General features: G+C 36.4%; 1 protein-coding gene across 4 annotated transcripts in view; it reads right to left on the bottom strand.

Annotated features, from left to right (window-relative positions):
* TTC3 (tetratricopeptide repeat domain 3) overlaps positions 1-17,352 on the bottom strand; it is a 66,471-nt gene that overhangs the window by 1,282 nt on the left and 47,837 nt on the right. Inside the window, exons 31-45 of one of the 4 annotated variants that reach the window (XM_030020603.1) lie at positions 16,112-16,188; positions 15,174-15,326; positions 13,307-14,213; positions 11,299-11,364; positions 10,460-10,609; positions 9,113-9,252; positions 7,622-7,690; positions 6,795-6,891; positions 5,880-5,980; positions 5,128-5,221; positions 4,430-4,528; positions 1,891-2,177; positions 1,318-1,438; positions 937-1,164; positions 635-724 (exon numbers count right to left, since the gene is read on the bottom strand). In XM_030020603.1, the coding sequence (XP_029876463.1) occupies positions 635-724; positions 937-1,164; positions 1,318-1,438; positions 1,891-2,177; positions 4,430-4,528; positions 5,128-5,221; positions 5,880-5,980; positions 6,795-6,891; positions 7,622-7,690; positions 9,113-9,252; positions 10,460-10,609; positions 11,299-11,364; positions 13,307-14,213; positions 15,174-15,326; positions 16,112-16,188 (2,679 nt within the window). Of the gene's footprint in view, positions 1-634; positions 725-936; positions 1,165-1,317; positions 1,439-1,890; positions 2,313-4,429; positions 4,529-5,127; positions 5,222-5,879; positions 5,981-6,794; positions 6,892-7,621; positions 7,691-9,112; positions 9,253-10,459; positions 10,610-11,298; positions 11,365-13,306; positions 14,214-15,173; positions 15,327-16,111; positions 16,189-17,352 lie in introns of all 4 variants that reach the window. The other 3 variants (XM_030020602.1, XM_030020604.1, XM_030020601.1) reach the window with 3 other exon arrangements.

Genomic DNA, 17,352 nt, shown 5'->3' with positions numbered 1-17,352 from the left:
ATGGTGAGAAAACAAAGTCTGATATAAAGAGTTCAGCTTAAGTATGTTAATAATTGTCACTAATATGTAAGCACTTTTCCACCATGTTCTATGTTCCTGAAATTTGCAGTCAGAAAACTGTTCTCCAATTCTGACACTGTGCTGATCAATTTACATTTGCACCTATTCTGCAGTAACAAATCAGCAGTAAATAAATAAGGTAATGAGAAAAAAGTCACAGACAGAAATATCAAGTTATTCTAACATAATCCTGACTTTCTTACTACATGAAGTTATACATGCAACTACTATCAGGTGGCAAATGCAGGGTTTATAGTGACAGCCCATTCTCTAAGTATGCTGCAAACAGATCTATGACTTGACTACCAAGTTTATTCCCTGAAGAATAAGCTTAAATTCACTCCGATTAATTATCATTTTACTTAAAAAATCTATAACCGGAAAGCTTCTGACACAGTAAGACCGTATATATAGCAAGTCTTGGTGTACAAAGTATGTAAAAGAAAATTGTGCACTGTTCTTTACACACTGAAGGGTAAGGGAGGGAGGGTCGCTTTTAGAAAGTGGAACAACAGCATAACTGAACAGAGTTCGTAAACTTTTGCATCAAAGTGGTAAGAACAAAAATCCTTACTTCTCTGTGAAAATGATGCCCACATTCTAGTTCACATGAGTCTCTGCTTAGCTCATCATGACATATTGTGCAAGGATCATCACTGGAAGCCTATACATAAAACATTAAGTTATTTGAAAGCTAGCAACAATTAAATCAGCAAATTCTAAGAAGGTAATGATATTACTAATTTTAACCAAGTATATTTAAGCTTTTGTACACAAAACGAACAAGTCGCTGAAAAAAATAATTCTTTGATTATTTCATGTCTTATAAGAAGTACATGGCAATCACTTCACATTCGTTGAAAGTGGAGAACTTACTGTGTAGTCCAGTTTTTTCCATTTAGATTTAGGTGTTGCTCCAACATTTCCCCAGGGCTGGAGATTTGGCTGAGATGGATTTTTGCTCGAGGTGTTGCTATGCACAGGTCTTGCCTTGGGTGGGCTGGGTACATTTTCTTCTGCAGGTACTTCCCGACCCCGAGTTCCAGTCTGTGCTGGTGCAGCAGAGGATGCTGACTTCACAGGTCTCCCTGCTGAAGTTGGTGCCTAGACAGGTATTGGAAAACAATGTGGAGCAAGTTCGTATTTTGGAGCTTGACAGCAAAGGGAAGTTTAACATTCTTTTCTGGACTGTGCTGCAATGTTTCCTCTGTCAGAGGCACGCAGTAGAAAAGGCAGCAACTATGTGCACCAGAGTACCTTATTTTGTTGGTCCAGAATGAGTTCTGTCACTCTGCTTAGAATTTCATCGAAGCTCAAACCTGACAGTGTATTCCCATTTCTTCTTTGTATGTCTTTTATGAAGACAGTAAAGTCTGAACTGAAGGGACAAAACAGATGTAATTACTGATTGGCAATACTGTGGCTGTCATCAGCATAGTCACCGTATTGGAAAACACCATAGCTTCCATCTTTGATTCACAGCAGTAAAGCCTTTACAAGATACTAACTTCTCAAATGAACTGTAGCAAGTACCTTCTTCCAATATCTCTCAATAACTAGAATCTACCTTAATTGTAAAAAAACCCAAACAATAAAGTAATAATACTTCTGGTAGCCGTTCTAATTGGGGGAAAAAACTAAACACATAAGCCAACACCATAGGTCTGTTCCGTTAAGCAATGTCTCACTGAATGGGAGGGGAACAACTAGTATTACTGTTCTCGTGAAATAGAAGCCATCTACTAAGAAATCAATTCTTTTTGTACTTTATCACTGGATGTTCAGAACTTCTGTTACTCAACATAGCATTACACTCATTAAAACAAATACCTGCTATAGTTTGGGAATATACTCTGTAGATGTGCAATAATATTTTCAAACGCTTTTGGAAGCATTTTGTTGTTTGGAAGTCCAGAAAGCCTGAGTTGTATAGCTGAGTCATCTTGGTGGTTCTGGTGTGGCTGGACATTCTGAGATTTACTTCCAGAAATCCCTGACAGGCAAGTTGCTGAAACTTTATCAGAATATGATCCTTCCAGAGGTTTGGAGTGTGCTTTCACTGATCCACCACTTGCAGAACAAGCCTTAGAATTTGCACGTGCTGGCTTAACTCCGGCCTGTGTATTAAATGAAGCATGTGTTAGACCTTGATCTTCAGAACTTGAAAATGCAGGAAGTAAATTAAGATGTGCAGATGCAGAGGAATACACGACAATGGCTGGATCACTGACTGGAGGTCTGCCTTGTTTTGTCTAGGAAATAAACAGATTTCATAGGAAAAATAGTGATTAAAATAAATTGAGCAGAACTCTTGAGCATTTGCAGCCTGAACTATGACACGTTTGGTCATGCTAAGGAACTGGAAGGTCACATCAATTTATCTTAACTTGCTTTACCTAGGTAAAAATACCGCACAAAGGTCCTCTTTAATAGGTACTACGTATAGACAACCTGTCTGAAACAGGATTAAATAGGACAGCACATACGCAAACTGTTCCTCTAACTTACTCTTGCTTTGCTAAAGAATGCATGGCTGTTGGACAGCTGTAAGTTGTACAGAAGTATAGCTCGAAGTTGGTGGTAGAAACAGAACTGCTTTAAATAAGTGCCATCAATTTGAAAATACAAAATTCACTGCTTTTAACAGATTATATAATCTATATATAATCCAGTGTAATCTTTTTTTTTTTTTTTTAAACAGAACCACGTCAGCTATAGTCATCATCTTGAAAAATTTGCGAGTTGACATGATCCAGGAGGACTTCTTTTTGTACTAACGACTCTTCCATAAATGGGAAGAACTCCTTAAAATAAGTTTAGTTGTTTGCCCTGTGACTGCTATTCATTTCAGAACTTGACTGCTCTACAAAGGTGGCTTTCTAACACACAGAACTAAAATTCTACATTTCTTCATAGTCAAACCTCCTGGTTCTTGTTCTGTGTTCTTTAGTTTACCACCTTTTTGAAGCAATATTTTACCTTCTCTGTAAAGGTGTTTAATTTAATTAATGGAATTACTTAAACAGGGAGAAAAAGGGTTTTCATCAAGTCTTATTCATTTGGACACGGCATTTGCCTATTAAAGTCCTCTCAAAGCTGAAAGAATTACAGTTCTCTTGTCTAAAAGGTTACTCCTGTATTACTGCAGTAAAAATAGATACCAAATGCAGAACAAGAGGCTCAAAAATCGCTCTTTCCCAACCTGTAAATTGATGATAACCTAAGGATGGTAATTAAGTTATCTACACATTCTTAAGAGTTCTGTGCCAACAAGTACAAAGGAGATGCCTAGAAATAAGTGGGGAAGAACAGGTATGCAGGAGAGCATAACTATCACTTGTATAAGTCCAGGAAAACTGTAGTAACAATCATAAATATACAGTATTAGAACAGAGCGTTGAATCTAAATTATACCAAAAACAAACAAAAGAAAAAACCATACTTTCTCAGAATATGTATAAAAAAGTTGTGTGGCATCCTCAGTGAATTCAGGGATTTCATATGTGCATGCACTATGAATGCGTTTTACTTACTGAGTCAGTAATCTCCCCTATTTTGAGAGATGACTGAACCCTTTTTTCCTTACTCCAAACTGTCCCAGGTCCAGTGGTTTCTGAACGCTATTTGTCTTCAGGACTGGGCATGAGCTCTGTGTCCTGGTTTCAGTTTTACTGTTGGTGAATGGCAGCACATAGGTTGTCTGCACCACTGCTGCAGCTAGTTTGGCTGTAAGTATTTTACCACTGTCACATGTCTCCCCACCACCATGCTGATGAACAGTTCAAGGAGTAGTGACTTATAGTGACTTTGTCCTTGCACCAGGAACAAAATCACAGGGTCCAGAAGTAACCGATGTGATTTGAGCAAAGCCCTTTGTGGAACTGTTGGCCCACAAGAAAATGTTTTTAAATAGTATTTATTTGGGATGTTGTCATTACAGATGCATTTCCATAAATGGCTATATTCCATCTAGTTCATAACAGATATGACTGGAAGCTGATTTTGGTAGTCATAATCAGTTACACATATTGGTTTAATGGGGCCTTGCCCCTATGGATTTTGGTGCTACAGGAAAGTCACGATATGCAAAAATATTAGTCCCAATTCAGACAGAACACGAAGCATTTTAAAATTTAAACGGCCTAAGCCTCTCAAAGGACTTGAGAATGTGCTTCTCACTGGACTTCATCACGCTAATCTGCAGTCACCTTTTCCTTTTGAACATTACCTGGACGCATGAAAGCCAGATTACTTCGTATTCAAGGCTATATATTCAAGTTCTTTATGTCAAAGTCCTGTAACGTATAGCCATGCTGATGCAAACTTAAAGAAGTTCTTAACAAACTGCAATCAAAAGTAAGCTACATACTAAGACGCTGGGAGGAGAAGGAAGATCCACAGTTTCCATTTTAGTGAGGCAGTGCCGTACACCATTTTTCACTATCTGAATTTTTTCTTCATACTCAGCCTGCAGGAGGAAAACAAATTGTCATCCACATCTGCATTAACTAAAGCTTGCTCTTTATTTAAAACAGTATTAACACAGCTACTTTTTTGCAAAACACCGAAGATACCAGGCCTTTCAAATGGAGATGTAAGGCTACTATTTGCTACAGTAACATAAATCTGTTTTTAAGTACTGGTACTGATGCTTGAAAGGGTTTGGGAAACCCTTTCTAGTTCTTAAAACTCAGCCTAGACATTTTACATCCTAACTTTTCAGAGAGTTTTCTGTTGTTTAAAGAAGTTGCATGGACTTCTAAAGTTCAAAAAATACAAAAGAACCAAGTGACTAGACTTGTTAATGTGGGATCCATTTCTGAAGCAAGTGTATAAAGGACAGATTTTTGCCTTTATAAAATTGAAGATATTCATTGCAACTTAACTATGCTTAAATAATCTGGACTTAAAACTGTATCTTTCTTTTGTAATTAAAAAAATGCAGTTCAGTATTTGGAGGACAAGCTACTGGTGTTTTAAAAAGGAATGCAAAATTATTTAAGGTATTTATTCTGTTTTAATTTCCAAAGTTCAACTTAAAGTTTGTTAAGAGAAATTAAGGCTTACCTTTACTTTTTCCAGTTGTTTCTTTACATTTGAAATAAATATTTCCCAGGAATCAATCTGTGACTTCAACTTAGGTGCTGCTGAAGCTGAGCTGCTGAAGTATTCAAGATTTTCAGTTAAACTCTAAACACTCCCATTATTTTTGTTTAAGACCAATGGTTTTTGTACAACAGTTCCTTCCCCTACCAACTAAATCACAGTTAAAGACTTAAAGCAATTTTAAGTTAAAATCAGTTAAATTACTGGTACTTAGATCCTATCCAATCTTAGAAGTGGACTCCTCAAATGTAAATTAGTTCTTTGCAGCAACATAAGGACAGGGAAAGGGAACATGGCCTAAGTTTTAAAAAAGGTAACACAAAGGGTTAGATTAATTCCTTGTAAGGAAGAAAACAAATGTTGTTGCATGCACAGCAGTTTTGTTTGCACTCTTTTCTATTCACGTTGCGGCCCTTTACTGGTGATACTGTGCAGGAATAACTGGAATGTTCCCAATAGCCTGATCTTCCCCAGCTAAGAAAGAATAAGACAAGAAGCTTGCTCCTGCTTAAGTATCACACATCTTGGTAATTTAAGACTAAGAAGAAATTCAGCTTCAGGAAAGCTGCATTTAACTATCATGTTTCTACACACCCTTCAGACTAGCATCCCTTTGTGTGCTTGTCTAGTTAAATAATTGTGATTAAACATTCAGTAGTTACTTGTATTTAGCAACTAGTAGTACTGAAATTTCTGGCGTAAACTCTCCATACCTGCTCAAGGACTTCAACATCTTGATGTTTGCTTCTGCATTGGCAGCTATGCCATTTAGCTTGCATACTTCAGTTTCCTTCCAGTTTTTGAGTACTGCTATCTGTAACAAAACATAACCGTGTAGAAAAAAAAGAAAAAAAAAAAAGTGCAGTAAAAGCACTGTTGTAGCACAATGAATAAAACCTCAGAATAGATTTTAATAAGCATCTGAAACAACAGTTTCACGATACAGAGTGTACAACACACACAGTTCCTACAGTGAGGAATTTCAAATGGAATTAACAGCCCTGGCAGGCCTTCAGGAGGATAAAAAGGCTACACTCACTTTAACTGACAGTAGAACGCTTCCATAAATGTTTTTATATATATATATACACACACACACATATAATTTATATATATATATAAATAAAACACACACAGACTTACTTTAAGTGATTAAGGCAGCCTTTTAAATACTGCATGGTTGAGGACTAATGTGGACCAACAATCTAATCTTTTTATAAAAATCCTACTGCAGATGAGACAGCCTTCAAGCCCTTCTTAAGAAGGGAGAATTGTTTATGGTTAATTCTTATTAATGGAATCTATTCATAACAAGGATAAGTATGAAACTCCATTACTAGCTGAATTTTGTTTGGGGCAATATGATATGCCCCAAATTCTGTGCGCTTTTAATACTGGTCAATAATAATAATGTGCCTTGATGATGTGCAAAGTTTTGTAGGATAACATCATTAACAGCACTTGTCGATACTTGATTAACACTTTGATATAAGCTTATGAAAAGTTTTAGATGCTTAAATAAGAAGTAAATTGTTAGATAAGACTTCACGAGTCATCTTCCCCACCTACTATCAGCACAAATGATCCAAGCTCTAGCAAAAGTGTTTTAAGATTTTTTTTGTTTGTACCTCTGCTTTAACAGCTCTTTTCACACACTCTTGGCAGTCATCTTGACTCTTTTTTATAAGCTCTTCCAATTTTACTTTCTCATTAGCAAGTTTATTACTGTGAAATAAAAAGAAGTTAAATATTTGAGTAACATTTACGACAGAGTAGTATTTAAAATTTATGGCATCTTGGAGGTTTTGTACAGCTATTCTCTCTTCTTCAGAACCACACATCTCCATTACATTGTACAGCTTGTGCCTTCAGGTGTAGTATCATGCTCATGTAGCCATACTGCTGGCTCCACGGACACGACCTTGGGATTTCTTAACCACATTTCACTGTGCAACCTAAAAAGCTTATAGGAGTTTGACTAATGCAGTATTGTCGCTCACGCAAGTATTGTCACTCTGAGCCTGAGCACACCTGTAAAGAATGTATCTATAAATGAAACCTTGACTTTATACTACGTGCAAATGAGTAACTTTCAGAAAACGTTTAGATAACCTTATGTACATTCAGGACTATAAGCGTGTGAAGATCCAAAGCTACATACAACAGTTCAGTGTGTCTGTACCACACCCAACTTCTAACATGTGTTCTAAAACACGGTATCATACAATCAAGGGAAATGTGTAAGAATATGTTGAAAAGCCAGATTTTTATTACTCTAAATATCTAAAAGAAAATATTTACTTATGATAAGTAAAAGTAAACTAACTTAGAGTAAGAGATACAGGTTCAAGTGCTTATTTTTTCTAAGCCTTTACCCAGAGTGAAGCAGGCAACTGCAATAATGACAAGTCAGCAGAAAAATGTAAATATTCCCGAAAAAGTACAAGAGTTTTACCTGGTGTCGAGGTATGTATTTAAATATATGTTATACTGCTTTTCCTTCTCATCAATGGTCTTCGAATACCTAGAGTAATCAAACATTTATTAAGCTTGTTCTGAAAAACGTTCATTAGCAAATATATAACATAACTCTATAACGATAGTGACAACAATGCAGCAGTGACAATCTGTATGTTTTATATGCTGTTTATTACCATAAGTGCATTTAAATGTATTCCTAATTAAGCAATAACTTATATATATAAAAGCAGGCAGATGATTTTTCAGGACAGATTTGGCCCAAATTACTTAAGACTAAAGATAATACAACACAGCATTCAAAAAGACAGAAGTCTTCTCAGGTCTGTAAACTGAGAGAGAACATTAAAAATACTGTAGGAATTGTCAAATCTGATTAGAAAAATTATTGCTAAGTCAGTCAGTTTCATCAATTATCTAGAAAATATTTTAAAAAGTTTACCTGTAGCTTGCAAAAAAATCAAAATACAAAAGCAGACATGCACATATTTGAGCCTATTACTGTGATAAAACATCTAGCTTTTTACACAGCCAATGATTAGGTTACTTAAAGATTTCTAAAGTCTTTAGAATGTTTCAGGAAAAGCTACTGATAATACTTTATCAAGTGACACACTATTTATTTTTCAGTATATCAGCAATGTGATCTCATGGATGCTTGTTGACTATGGTAGAAGTTGACTGAAGTTGCTTCTTGCTCCTCCATAGCCAGGAGAGCTTATTGCCAGGGGAACAGTTGGGTTTGCTGCACACAGGGTCATGATGGGATTCACACTATTGGAATCATATTATTGATTTAAGTTCCATGGAAAGCCCTGCAGACTTCTGTTTTAGGGTGATGGATGGGTAAAAAAAAAAACCCACAACAGATACATGCAGTTACGTGCTTCTTGTAGTTTTATTTGAATCTGAGAAATCAGTGACAGGACTAGAAAAGAAGGAAACGTGCATCCTTGGGTGACCTTCAGATAGGCTATGTGGCAGAATAGACAAAAAGCCTGTAAGAAAAACAGACGCAGACCAGTGTTCGGTTGGGTTGATTGTACAATAGAAGAAGGAAGAATGAAAATGGAAATGAAAATTTAAAGCTAACCATAATGCAGTAGAGTACACTGAGAAAGCAATGGTAAGTCATGAAGGGAAAAAGTAAAAAAGCAGTGCAGATCTAAAGGATTCTGGAAAACGTGGGAAGATCTTCAATAGCAAAGGAGTAGTATTTGTTAATTAGGTTAAATAACATTGTATGTAGATCCTATTAAGAGTAGCTCTAATCCAAGAATTGCATTTAACTCATTTCAGAGTAACATAATTGGGGCAACAAGCCTGAGTTTTCACTCTGCATACATCATGGAATCAGTAGATACTGAAACTTACCATAGTCTATCAGAAATAACTGGACTTACTGCTGCTTTAAAAAAATATGTCAAGCAAAGGGAAAGTAATGTAAAACTGTATTTAAAATTAGTACCTATCATTGGTATCTGTATGCTTTTTAGCTGTGTTCCTTAGTGCTTTTAAGTTCTCTTGATTTTCTTTTTTCTCCTGTTGCCATTTTTTCACTTGTATTTCTAAGTCTTGATGAAACCAATCCAGTTCATTCTTTGATACCTAAAAGCAGAAAATAAGAAAACATTATTTCTGAAAATACTATTTTATTTAAATGCAAGTTAGAGCAGATTGCTGACACTTATGATCAAAAGCTAAGCCAGTGAAAATTACAGTAACAGAGCTTTACTAGTGCTTAATTTACTGTTAGTTCAGGTGTTTAGCATGGGCAACATACTCACAAATACTTTCCCACAACTATCTGCACACCTCATTTACATGGCTTCAGAATACTTGCAACCCTGTTTTGCAGTCAGCTAAAAGAAGAAACCCAGTTCCACAGTGTAACATACAAATACATACCGAAATCCAACTCAAAAGCCGTGCTGATACTGTTGTGTCAGTGCTAATAACTGGGAAGTTACAATTCATAACAGTGCAAGACAGCAGTGAATCGTATGGCTGCCGTAACTACTTAAAAAAACGAGGCAGCATCAATGCATCATTGGGAAATATAAAAAAAAAAATTTTTTTTAAAGTCCCTATAATGCCCATGGACAAGTTTATCCACCTGCATACAGCCATGCTTTCAGCTCAGAACTTTTTGAGCTCACATTTTTACCAAATATTCATACAGAAAAACCAGATGTGAGATTCCATCATCCGTTATATGAAAGTTTGCCGGGCTACTCGCAGCCAATGGTAAAGCTAGAACTCGGGAGCTTCCAGGCTGCAGTACATTAGTTTACTCCAACACACCACTAAAAGGATAAAAATACATTGAACTGTGATGAAGGACAGGCCCCATCTTACTACATATTAAAGAGAGGGCGTGGGGAGAAATTCCTTTTCATGTAGGCAAATGGGTAGCCTGTAGCATCTATGGCTTTAACTATAAAATTAATCCAGTCAAAGTGACAATAGGCTGATAGCGCTGTTTGGGAACTACTCCTCTTGCTCAGACATTTTCAAGGAAATAAAGCCTGTTCGTAAACCCAACAAATCAAGATGACAGAGTCTGCAGTGTAGTGCTTTTTTGTTCTCAGGTTGAACCAAAACCAATACCTGTCCACTAGAGGGAAGCAACCAATATCCTATGTGTTTAAGTGTGTTCAAAGGAAGATGACTCGCAAAGACTGTGAGGTTTGCCGAGTTAGACTTCACAGCAATTAGAACTACCAGACAAGTTTCAAAAATACTGTTGATCAATTACAACCAATCTTGTGAGCCACTGCAGTTAGTCCTGCTGTTGCACAGATAAAAACACTACCTCTGTCTCTTCAACATTTTTCTTCAGGAGTTCTTTCAAAACACTAATTTCCTCCAAGCTTCGGCTTTGCAACTGTTCATATTTTTCCTGTGCTTCTTTAAGTTGTTCTTTTAATACCTGATGCTCTTTTTCCATACGTAGAATATCTCCCTGAAAATAAATCAGTTATAAAAAAACAATGTAGTATCTGTTACCACAGGGCAGCAAACATTCATGACATCTAAAAGGAACAGTCTGTTGTCAGTTGAGATTCAAAATCTTGAATGTGGTTGGGGTGGGGTTTTGTTTGTTTGTTTGGGGGGTGGGGACAGGTTTAAGAGAAAGTTGTTTAAGAGTTTCAATTCAGCTTAGGAAACGAACATTCATGTCTGACCATGAAAGGAATATGACTAATTCGAAGGCCACATTTTCTCACTTTTATCTCCTGGTACAGACATAAGACTGCCATTAACATCAGTCTGAGCTGTCTATATGCCCAAATGGAGTATTTAAATCAAACCTCAAGATTTTTGGAGAGGAAATACTAAATTTCCCTAAAACTTACTCCAACATCTGAATAGCTACAGAACAAAGCTCCAAAACCTCCCTGTTGTGACCTTATGTGAAGCTTCCAAGACCATCACAGAATACAGCCCAACATGAAGCAGGGGGGAGACAACCCCCCCCCCCCCCCCAAAAGGCAAACCACAAACCACACATACACAATACCAAACAAATCAAAATAAAAAATATCTGTTAAAACATGTCATTTTCAGAGAACCTTCATCTTTTCATTACTACATTTTTGGGCATTCCTTTAACCTTCATGAGAAATATAAACAAATATGCAGGTAACTTACTTGTTGCATTTCAAATGGATGAAAAGGCAAGGTATTAGTTTCCCTATCAGCTACTTCATGATTTACCTAGAATATAAAGAATCATTAGTTGATTAAAAAGCTTTCCAGTTTATACATGCAACTAGTAGGTCAGCTGTTTTGGAGCTTTTGTACCTAACCTACAATTTTACAAATCCAACTACATTACAAAGTAGCTCTATCTACAATGTAAAAATAAATTATGCAAGTGTTTCTGAAATGGACTTCAATCTATAACGAAAGCACTTTTTTGTCATCTTTCCCTAGTTTAATTGACCCTGAAGCATTTATATTGAGAACAGTTCTCTGAGTCTTTAAACACAGCTGTGCTCTAAATGACTGAAAATTTAAGACTTGCAAAAACAGTGTCTGACAGGTCACTGAAGAGCTGTGTTTTGTGGCTCCTCCTAAACTCAAGATCTACTATACAATTCCCTCTACTTAGAACAGACTAGACTCAAGGACCTTCAGGGTCCCTGCTTGTTTTCCTCTAATACCACCCATCAAAGACTTACTGAAAGAACTCAAGTTTAAAATCTAATCATGTGACATATTAAAGATCCAGTTTATGATGTTACTGTTCTAACAGGTTATTAAAAATCATAGTCAGATAATGTTAAATGCCTTGCTCTACCACACTTCTGCAAACAGAAACATATCTGTTGCGTAGTAACATTTTGATCTCTGCTAACCAGAATTCACTAAATTGAAAACTCTTGCTTCTTCTGTTATGTCTTTGTTGCATGTGTTCAAGAACCAAACAGAAATCCTATTTTAAAAGCCCAGTCAGCCAAGTGATGAAATTCATCTGCCAAGACTGATGGGAAACTAACTTTCAGCAACTGCTCAGGAAAGATTTAAAGTGAAGAAAAGTTTTGTACACAAAACAAGTTTAAAAAAAAAAGTTAACTTTTTCCTAATTTAGAAAGCAATAATAAAAAGACAACTATTTATCTTACAGGTATAAACAGCTATTACTCCCTTAATGACAAGAAACAAAGAAAGATGAGGAACTCCTCTTCAGCAGTCCCTCTAGCATGTTGGATAATCTCTCATAAATGGATGTGTGAAACTGCCATATCCGTAACTCTGAAAGCCTGGCATCTTAGTCCAAAATGTCTTCTGTAACAAATGTGGATGTGACCATTGTCTCCCCCATTACTTGAAGTGTGTTTTCACAAGTGGTGTATGCTGATCTAACTCTGGGGTACCATTAAAGAATGAATGCTCCAGCCCCCCTTCTGTCTGTTCAGCTGCATGCCCTGCCCCTTTGCAGGTGTTCAGCAATGCTTTCTCTCCCTGTAGGACAAATCTTTCAGGTTTTTTTACTTCAGGAGGGAAAAGGAAATGTGAGGGAGTTTGCCCCCTGAACTCACCCGACAGCTGGGCCACCACTGTAAGACCATGCGGGAAGCACCAGCCAGCAATTGTTAGAATGTACAAACTATCTAAATCCTCAAATATTGTGAAAGTTAAAACAAATCACTGAACTAATTACAAAAAGAAAATTGATGACACAGAAGGACTTTCCTTAACCTCTAACACGACGTTTAAACTGATGTGCACCAGTTCCTTCCTTTGATCCTGAGTCATAAGATCTGCGAAAATTTCAGGCAAAACAAAATTCAGTGACTATCTCTTCAAAGAATTACAGATGAAAAACAAGAGTAGTTGTAGAAAGTGTCAGCAACTTAAACTGCAAGTTCTAAGGAAGTTCCCAGTCTGATAAACACCTCGGTATCTTCTAAGTCATGGCTTTTTTTGGGGGGAGATAAGTACTAGACAATGCTAAATACTACTTTTAAGAGCCCTTGCATTTGGATGGCTGGAAGTATCACTTGAATATTTGCTCTTGAAACTCTATACAACATTTGACCCTTTGGGAAGTCATAAAGAAATAATTCAAAAAGGAGTTGCACTTTCCAGTGCTCAACACTGTCATTTATCACTTAAAAGCTCTCAAAATAACTGTTCCATTTCAATTTCTTACCTGAACAGCTATCATCCTTGTATGAGGATTGCTTTTCTTTAGAGGTATACTTCTGGTTTCTTCTTCCGTCTTAACCTGTATACCACATTCAGCTTCATTTTTACTATTTGCAACAGCAAAATTTTCTTCATGAAATGTGTTATCCGAGTTCTCCAGTTGGCGCTGAGGGTCTTCATACGTTTGTATTTCAGTTGCTGTAAAACTGCTATAGACGTATTTTTGGTCTGAAATAGCTGATTCGTCATTATCCTGATGAGCTACATGATCAGCATAAATATAAGTAGGTTGCTCTGCAACATTTGACATGAGAGGCATTTGAGAAAGCACTGGCAATATTCTTTCATTTTGATAACCCCAGGAAGTCTGAGGCAAAAATATACCAGGATTTTTAGAATCAAAGCACTTTAGTAAAATGTCTGAAAATGACGACTCCTTTTCTATGATATCAGTATTCCGATTATGCAAAGAATGCACTGACTTACATGAGGTAGGACAAGACCAGGGCAAATATTGTGGAGTCTCATAACTTGCTACTGTTAAGTCAGTAGATGTTGATATATGGGGTTGCTTAGGATAAGACAGCGGTTTGAATTCCTTAGCAGCTGGATTTAACTGTAGCTTGCTCTGGGAAGAATATTCTTGCACGTCACGGACTATATAATTTTCTTCTTCATTATCTCCAGTCTCATTTCTGTTTATATCTTCTTTAATAAGAACTGCATGCTTTCTTAAGGCAATAAGATTATCCACCATAACGAAACGAAGGGATTTCAGAAGAAAAGATTTCAGACCACCTTCATCTTCTACAATCTTTTGAGCTTCTTCAGGGAAATGTTCATATTCCCCAACTAGTAATTTGTTATTAATTTCCATAGGGCCATGTTCTTCCAAGATTTGAGAGAAATATCTTAAAGAAGAAAAAAAAAAAACAGTTGTCATTATTAATCAAAGTTTTTTCATGTAATTCTAAAATCATATTTTATATGTTTTATTTTCACAATGTCGTGATTTAGCTCCAGCCAGCTACTAAGCACTACGCAGCTGCTCACTCACTTACCCCCCACCCAGTGGCATGGGGGAGAGAACTGGAAGGAAAAAGGTAAAACTCATGGGGTGAGATAAGAACAGTTTAATAGAACAGAAAGGAAGAAACTAATAATGATAGTAAGAACAATAATAAAAGGACAATAATAATCAAAGGATTGGAATATACAAAACAAGTGACGCACAATGCAATTGCTCACCACTTGCCGACCAATGCCCAGTTAGTTCCCAAGCAGCAATCTGCCACCCCCCAGCCAATTCCCCCCAGTTTATATACTGGGCATGATGTCACATGGTATGGGATATCCCTTTGGCCAGTTTGGGTCAGCTGTCCTGGCTGTGTCCCCTCCCAACTTCTTGTGCCCCTCCAGCCTTCTTGCTGGCTGGACACGAGAGGCTGAAAAATCCTTGACATAGTCTAAAAACTGCTCAGCAACAACTGAAAACATCAATGTTATCAACATTCTTCTCATACTGAATCCAAGACATAACACTATACCAGCTACTAGAAAGAAAATGAATTCTATCCCAGCCGAAACCAGGACACACAATAATGCTTAAAAGCAAAGAACCTCTAGAACTACTGAAGAATAATTATTTGGAAGATGGTGTTCTAGCCAAGCACAAAAATTTTCTGTAATACTCTTGCTTGTCCACATCTTACTAAAAACATGCAACTATTTCAAAGCATTAGTACATACCTTTACGTACATACCTACAGATACCAGACCACCAGGACTCAAATTCTGGGCTTAACACGTTACAAAAATTATGAAGTAACATCAAACCCTTTAAACTGCTAAGCACAGAAATGTATACATACTCATATAAGCTCTCACAGGTTTGATCTGGGTTATTATCCAAAAGTCTTTGATAACTGCTACTATTTGAAACATCACAGAGAGCTTCAAATTCCTCTAGTTGCCCCCGAAGATATTCTGGGATTACAAATGGTTCATAAGAATTTGTAAAATCTCTGTAGAATTAAAAAAAAAAAAAAGAGAGAGAGAGAAAGAGAGAGAGAGAGAGAGAAGAAATAAATAGTGCCTATGAACAATAATTCTTGTCACTGAAAATAACTGTATTTTTCACATATACTGAAAACAGCCTACTGTACGGTAACTACGTAGTGCTACAAATACACCCCACTAGCAAACTTTTTTGTAACAAGCAGAATAAACACCATCCCCAAAATACTTAACTGCTAAACTTGTTAACTGACCTGCCACTAGCTAATAATAATACTAAAGCCTAGCTTTTGCTAGCAGTTTTCACATCTGTAAGAGCAAGACCGGGCTCAGAATACAAGAGTTTGACTCCTGATTAACACCTAAATTCTAAGCAATGTACTACAGATTATCTCAATTCAACATCACAACCTGATTGATATGGCGCGGATGGCAAAGTTTGGTTGTGACTGATGGAGTACGTACGAATTTATCAACTAATTTCTTGCTACATTAAAATGCAACATGAAGGAAGTTAAGATCTTACTTGAAAGAATAACTTTTGGCCTGTAAGATGTATTGGGCTGCAGCCTGGCAACCATTTGGTTACTTCCTGCATTGTTAAGATCTTTACAATTCTAATGCCCCTTACACCTGTCCCGGAAGCAGAGAAGTAATGGCTCTACACAGGCTTGTACGAAACCCAGTTAGATGTTAACCCAGACTTGATGTTTCTAAGACACCGTCTTCTCCAGTACCTGCAAAGCACTTAGGAGTTTGGGCAATAAAAGCAAAGATACATGATGGTACTTACAAAGTATTTTCTTCTATAAATATCTTATCTTCTTCTCGTGGTGCTGTACTAACTCCACTGGATAATACTAAAATAGACTAATTAAAAACAGATTATTTTTTTTATCTCACAAAAGTATATGCAAAATGATCCACTGTAAAGACTATGAGTAACTTATTTACACTGAACCTTGTTCTGTAACTCCATCATGTTCAGAGGCCATATTCTGAACTGCAAAACCTTTAAGTACAATTATCAGTACTAAGCCATAGCAAGAAAGTTCTTAATTTAAAATTGTTAATTTCTTTTTCAGAACTTATTTTGGAAAAAGAAACTGGGATATTCAGCCCAAACTCCCTCTTTTTTTACCAATTTCATAAAAATCCTACATGTGCCTGATTTTTCTTTGAGTTTGGATTAAAAAGCAAACAACACTACAGCCTCACTTTGTTAAGACTTTTGTATAACTTCTTTCCACTGGGCTGCATATCAACTGACTTTCTAAGAATCTCTTCCTTTACTTTTGAGAGCCTTCAAGCTTTAATAATTTTACAAGTAAGTCTGAGTTATCCCTAGTTCCACATGGTTTTAATATGACACCTGTTATTCTTATGTTCACCATTACAAACGTTTCAGTTGTCTTTTAATTTTTATTATCTAATAACTTTAGAAATACACAGACTTGTTTAAATGCATCTAAGTCAGAAAAAAAAACCCGTGGCTGATGAGAATAGGAAAAATCTTAAGTTTACTCCTGAAGTTCCAGTAAAATTATAAAAAGGTGGGGGCATGGAAGAAACAAAAATGATTTTATCTGAAGCTTTCAATAAAGCAAAAACCTAGAAAAGCAGTACAAAAGAAAGTATAAATTTCAGATAGAATATTATTCCTAGCAAAATCTATAAAATGCTGAGCAACTAATAACATTTTTCTGAGCAATAAATGGAACACTTGCATCTTCAGTCACTGATATGCCCATAAAAATTATCAGAAAAGACAGTTAAAGACATATTTTCAGATCTATTTTATGAGGTATAAGGACACATTTTTCTTTCTCAAATGACTAGTAAAGTGTCATTCTCCAAATTCACTATTTGTCAGCGCAAAATGAAACGGAGCATGAAGTATTAATTACATAGTGCAGTCAGCATAGTGTATTCACATCTTCCCATATGGCAAATTAAGATCAAAACAGTCCTTCAGAATTAAGACAGTGGATAGACTGTGGTATCTAGTCAGAGCCAGTTATTCGTAAATAACTT

Source organism: Aquila chrysaetos, chromosome 7 (assembly GCF_900496995.4).
Source record: "Aquila chrysaetos chrysaetos chromosome 7, bAquChr1.4, whole genome shotgun sequence".
NCBI lineage: Eukaryota > Metazoa > Chordata > Aves > Accipitriformes > Accipitridae > Aquila > Aquila chrysaetos.
This window is presented reverse-complemented; position numbering and strand designations above follow the sequence as displayed.